General features: G+C 50.0%; 1 protein-coding gene across 1 annotated transcript in view; it reads right to left on the bottom strand.

Annotated features, from left to right (window-relative positions):
* PORCN (porcupine O-acyltransferase) overlaps positions 1–6215 on the bottom strand; it is an 11016-nt gene that overhangs the window by 719 nt on the left and 4082 nt on the right. The window contains 9 exon segments of the mRNA XM_077752973.1: positions 1667–1777; positions 2854–2939; positions 3043–3106; positions 3203–3279; positions 4382–4447; positions 4450–4538; positions 4637–4651; positions 5920–5937; positions 6053–6183. Coding sequence (XP_077609099.1) covers positions 1667–1777; positions 2854–2939; positions 3043–3106; positions 3203–3279; positions 4382–4447; positions 4450–4538; positions 4637–4651; positions 5920–5937; positions 6053–6183 — 657 coding nt within the window.

The raw sequence follows: 6215 nt of genomic DNA, 5'->3' as shown, positions 1-6215 counted from the left end.
CATTCTCACTAAGGAAAAAAAAAAAAAATGGCTCTTAAACAAATGAAAAGATACTCATAACCTTCCTCCCCTCAAACTGGCAAACATATGCAGGAAGTCTGAGAGGCACTCTGTTTGCAGGGTGACAGGTATGGTCACACAGTGCTGGTGGGAGGGCAAAAAGGTGACTTCGCCATTGTAACTATGAAGGATAGATCCTGTGGTTCTGTCTGTACCTTTGTGAATCCACATGGGTATGATTACTTGGTGCGGCACCATTTGCAATAGGAAAAGGGCTGGAAATCACCTGGGTGTTCACTGATCAGGGACAAATTACACTGTGTCATATCCTCACAATGGAAAACAAATGAACGAGGACATTCCATACACTTATGTGGAAGATTTTCAAGAATTATATGAAAAAAGCGACACGCAGAACAATATTATTCATGAGTTACTTTAGGGTAAAAATTGGGGTGGGAAAGGGAATTAAAATATATTTTTATATTTACTTGTGCTTACATTTTAGTAAGACGACTAAAAGTAGTTACTTGTTAAGAGAGCAGGGGTTAGACAGTAGGAGCAAGAATTTTCCTTGAAGACTGTTTGGTTTTTGAAGCTTATGATATATGCAATAACTTGTTTTAAATGTTTTAATAACAATAAAACAAGAGGGGCACCTGGCTGGCCCAGTCAGAAGAGCACACAATTCTTGATCTTGGGGTTGTGAGTTGGAGCCCCATGCTGGGTTGTAGAGATTACTTGAATAATTAAAAAACTTAAAAAAGAACTTTAAAAAATAAAACAAAAAAAAGTAAAAGCAGAACAAAACCCAGATTTTGCACCCAACCTGAATAAAAATGAAAAATTGTTTTTAGGGGTGCCTGGGTGGCTCAGTCAGCTGAGCGTCTGACTTCAGCTCAGATCATGATCTTGAGGTTCATGAGTTCGAGCCCCACATCAGGCTTGCTGCTGTCAGCCTGTCAGTGCAGAGTCTACTTTGGATCCTCTGTGCCCTTCTCTCTACCCCTCTCCCACTTGCGCTCTCTCAAGAATAAATAAATATTAAAAAAATTTGTTTTTAATGACAAGAGAAATCATAAAATAAAGTAATAAAATAATGCATAAAATTAAGTCTTATTTTCAATTAAAAATAAAAAATTTAAAAGAGAAGCAGCACCCGGATCCTGCAAGAGCCATATGAAGAAACGGTCGTTTTAAAATTGCTTTTCATTTAAAAAGGAGTAAAATCTGGAATGCGCATACTCCACATGAATAAAAATGGTATATACATTTTAATGTACCCTCTTAAAACAGAATCCAGAGTTTGCACACTCAACCTGAGTAAAAATAGTTTTTAATTAAATAAGAAAGAAACCTTGCGAATTCTCCCTAAACAAAAATATGATGGAAGAATGAACTCTTTGAAAAGTAAAGCCCGGATTTTGCACGCCATCTCTGCGAAGTAAAATAAACATAGTTTGCACACTTGACCCTAATAAGAGCCCCAACGGTACGAATCAACCAGAAGGACAATGGGAAAGAGCGACCGAGGAGCGCAAGCTTCACAGGCTAGAGACACATGACACAAGGTCCTCAAGCCTCGGCCTCTTCACCTTTGTCCTCGTGGTTGTCACGAGCAGGTAGCACAACCCTAAGTCACCTCCAGCCCAGGGCCCCACCTCACCTGCTCCTCTGTGGTGTCATCCACATCGACATCAAACAGGGAGCCCAGGTAGGCCAGATGGAAGATGGCCAGGGCCCCAAAGAGCAGGTTTAAGGCTCGCACCCCCAGGCCCTGTGGGGGACAGACGGATATGCTTGGCAGCTGGATCTATTCACTGTCCCCCGGCCCCACCTGGGCAGGGGAACCCCGAGATGCACAAGGCACAGTGTGTCCCAGGAATGAGGATGTCTAGGGCCCAGGGCATGCCCTGGGGTAGGAAAAAGATGGTTCAGATCTTCCTACGGGAGCTCAAGAGGAACCCAAGGATGAGGGTACTGTTAGCCTGAGGGCATCCAGGGGGAGATGTTCAGGCAGAGGTGGAAGAATGGAGGGGCTTGAGTTGGGGGGGTTTATGGCGATAAACGTTGGTTGCTGGGTGGGACACAAATCTGAGGTTGTCCATATTCCTCATTGCAAACAAATGAAAACACAAAAACAAATCCCCACCTTGACCTATAAGGTTCACCGCTCTCCCCACCTCGCTCACTCTGCTCAAGCCACACTAGCTGCCTTATCGTTCCTCAAATATTCCAGGCTCTCTCCCATCTCAGAGCCTTTACACAGGTCGTTCTCTTTGCCTGGAATGCTTCTCTTCCTCATCTCATTCAGTTAAAGAACTCAAAAGTTACCTCCCTATTTAAAATTAAAACCACTGGGGCGCCTGGGTGGCTTAGTCGGTTAGGCGTCCGACTTTCGCTTAGGTCATGATCTCGCGGTTCNCCCGATGTTTCCCCTCCCCTTTCCCTTATGTAATTTCTCCTTGGCATTAATCACAATCTAAGAAACTCTTGTTCTTTACTGACTTTTTAGAAATTTACTGTCTCATCTGTTAAAATGTTTGTCCCATAGGGCTGGGACTTTAGTCTGTTTTGTTCACCACTGTGTCTCCAGTGCCTAGAATAGTGCCTGATACCAGCAGGTACTCAGTAAATGTTCACTGGGGGGACAAATGCCAGGTGTGTATACAGCAGGTGCTTGATAAATGTTTGTTAGAGAAATGGATGCTAGTGAAATAGAAGTGAGGTTCTGGGATTGCTCAGGCGCCAGGAGAGGAAGCTGGGCACCCTGAGACAGATAGAAGATGGAGACAGAAGTAATGGTTTTGACGGGGAGTGTTGGGCATGAGGTTGTCGGGGCTGAACCCTCACCGAGCGATGCTGGTGCGAACAGTTTGGTGGACACCGTTTCGACAAGACGCAGGCACTGAGGATCCGAGCCAGGCGCTTCCGGAGGACTGGGGCAGGTGCCAGGAGGTAAGGGGGTCAGGTTAGCCTCAGGGGACAGTGGTTCTAGCCCCCACCTTCCATCCCATCTGCTGGGCTGGGCTCTGCACTCACCGTGTTCCACGTAAGTGATAAACGCCAGGGACAGCAGCACCGCAGCCAAATGGAAGCTGAAACCCTAGGGAGCCCCGGGGGCAATGAGGTGAGTGAGGAGGAGGCGCTGCCAACCCTGCCCAGCACCTCCCCACCCCACATCCCGCTCTGCCTTGCTCACATGCAGGAGGGCACTGGCTGCATAGGTGACCAGCACGGCTGAGAAGGTCCCGAGGCGGAGAGCATTCTTGAAAACATCTGGAAGGGGGAGATGCGGGTCAAGAGGCTCCCAGGATCCCCTCTACCCTTCCTGGGGGGCGGGGGGCCATAGGGCAAGGTGAGGAACCCACGACCTGTTGGAGCTCCCAGGATAAAATCTTTATAATGGCCTCAAACTTAGCTCCTGATCTTCCCTCCCAACCTGCTCCTCCCATGGTATCCCCAAGTTCAGCCAATGTCAACTCTACTTTTCCAGTTCCTCAGGGCAAAAGCCCAGGATCACCCTTGCTTTGCCCTCCCCTACTCCCACAACTAAACTCTCAGCAAATCCTATCAGATCTATCTTCAGAAATTTTCCAGAATCTGACCTCTCTTCTCCGTGGCCACTGCCACCGCTGCCATTGCTCACTTGCACTACTGCTGCGGCCTCTTCCCTACTTCCAACCTTGTCCCCTTCCCATCTGCTCTCCCAGCAGCCAGAGGGTCCTGTTACGACCCAAGTCAGCCCTCAGCCGTCCTCGGCTCAGACCCCTGTTGTGGCTCCACTTCTCAGAGAAAAAGCCAAAATCCTTCCCGTGGCCAGTGAAGCACTACGGGACCAGGCCCCTGTCACCTCTCTGACCACATCTCCTGCCACTGGTCCCCTCGCTCACTCTGCTCCTGCTGCAATGGCTTCCTCCCTGTTCCTCAAACATGCTCCTACCTCAGGGCCTTTGCACTGGCTGTTCCCTCCATCCGTTACACTCCTCCCTCACACATTTGCTTTGCTTGCTCTCTCACCTTGCTCAGGTCTTTGCTCAAATGTCACCTCCTCAGGGGGGCTTGCTTTGGATAATTTATTTAAAATTGTACCCCCCCACACTTGTTCCAATACTCCCAGATGATCTTTACCTGCATTTTTTTTAGCCATAGCACTTGTCATCACTTGAAATATTATATAATTTTTTCTCTTAGTATCTGCTCTACCCACAAAAATGCCACGGCCACAGGGGCAGGGATTTGGGGGTTTTCTCCCCTAGTCCCTGCAGTATCTTCAGTGCCTAGCACACGATAGTTCTCAGTAAACGTTTGTTATATGAATGTGGGAACGGGCCTGGGTTGAGGACTCTCAATTCTTGGGAGTGGTGACTCGGTGACTCACAGTTATTTAGCCAATAAGACATGGGCAAGTTCCAGCTTGTAACAACTTCCACCATGGACCGGGGNCCCCTGCCAGCCTGGCCGTGGCCTCGGACAGAAAGCCCACAAAATAGTTGCTGAAGTGGAAGGAGACAGCACTCTCATAGGCTCGCAGCCACCTGGGGAGAAAGGGGTGGGGGAGACAGGGATCATTCCTAGGCCCCGGCATGATACCCCACCATGTGTCAGCATCCCCAGCCCCACTCTGTAGACTCACCTTACCATGGTGCCCCTAGGGACCCCAGGGGTCGGGAAGGCAGCAGAGAAGAAAGGAAAGAGAGTCAGAGAGGCCCTGGAGGCTGGCCTGAGTTGTTTGTAGACAAGACGAGACAGAAACATGGTGGCAGAAGAGGGGCACTGTGACAGCCACACGCATATACACACCGTCAGTTCATTTCATGTGCCTCAAACAGATGTATGAGCTGTCCTATAATAGGACATGGCCCTATGGCCTCACAAGGCCAGACATCTAGACCCAGCCGCTGTCAGAGGCTTGACCTCACCGTGCTACACACGGACACACACAAATACCATCAGGTTCCCAGACTCAAAGCTCCCTAGTCTGACTCAGTGACCATAAGATACAAAATACATACACTGTGTCCTTTATTTAGGCACAGACACCAGCAAGCACCCTGCTATACACGTGTGCACAATACTACACTCAAGGATAGGCATCCCACCCATTGCACAGTCACATGGTGAGAAGCAGCGTCCTGGAAAAAGCGTAGGTTCTGGAATCAGGCCTGCGGATGATGCCTGGCGGCTTAGCTAGGTGACACTGGGTGAGGCACTCCACCTTCGGGAGCCTCATTCAGCATCAGACACCATCAGCAGCGAGTGAGTGGGGGACGGGGTCATACAATCAAACAGGTGGATGACATCCTACAGTCACGCCAGAGGTAGATGGATGGTCCCACAGACAGTGACAGGCACACGGTCAGTCATGATCCCTCAGCTAGACGACACCAGGCAGCCAGAGAAGGCAGGCTCACCGGAGGCATCCATCACAGACAGGCACATGGCATGCTACAGTCAGACCCACCCCCAGTCAGAGTTACAGTGAACCCAGATTTATCTTTTCCAATGACAGGCACACAGCCCATCACTGACAATGGCACAGCTAGACAGCCAGAACACCAGTCCCCCACAGCCAGTGAGTGGCTGATCGGCAAACAACCTGTATACACCCCTAGCTAGAGTCACAGACTGGTCAGCGTCACCCACCAGCACATACTTGTCACTCCCCATTGTGGTCACATAACTTGTTCCTAACAGTGGGACGGATGGATAGCCAGACCCAGTTAGGTGGTGCAACGTCAGCCGTACAGAGTCACAGAGCCGATCTTGGTCACACAAGAGCCACAGGCATTCGGTCTCTGTCTAGTCATGGGATAGATGGTCAGAGTGTCGCAGACTTACAGAACAAACCGGTCATAGACTGTGCCCCCCCTCCCCCCCAGTCAGTCCCGTTCGCCCTCAGCACCTGCCCTCATTTACCTGGCTTTGCGTTTCTTGCTGTAGTAACAGAAGACAGACAGAAGCATTAAGAGACAGGCTCGGAGCTGGGGAGACCCCAAGTCCCTACCCAACCCCCTCACTGTGGGGCAGAGGCCTCGAAGGCTGTGCTCACTTGCGAAGGAGGCGGTCACCATCAAGGGGGATGAAGTATGGGAAGAGGTAGGGGCCCACACACGTGGACAGCACAAGGCACAGCAGGGCCAGCGCCAGGCTCCGGGCCACTTTCTGCAGCCATCGGCGGCTCTGTGGGGATCAAGGCTCCATGAACACTGCCC

The sequence above is a fragment of the Crocuta crocuta genome, unplaced genomic scaffold (assembly GCF_008692635.1).
Source record: "Crocuta crocuta isolate KB4526 unplaced genomic scaffold, BGI_CrCroc_1.0 scaffold943, whole genome shotgun sequence".
Taxonomy (NCBI): Eukaryota; Metazoa; Chordata; class Mammalia; order Carnivora; family Hyaenidae; genus Crocuta; species Crocuta crocuta.
This window is presented reverse-complemented; position numbering and strand designations above follow the sequence as displayed.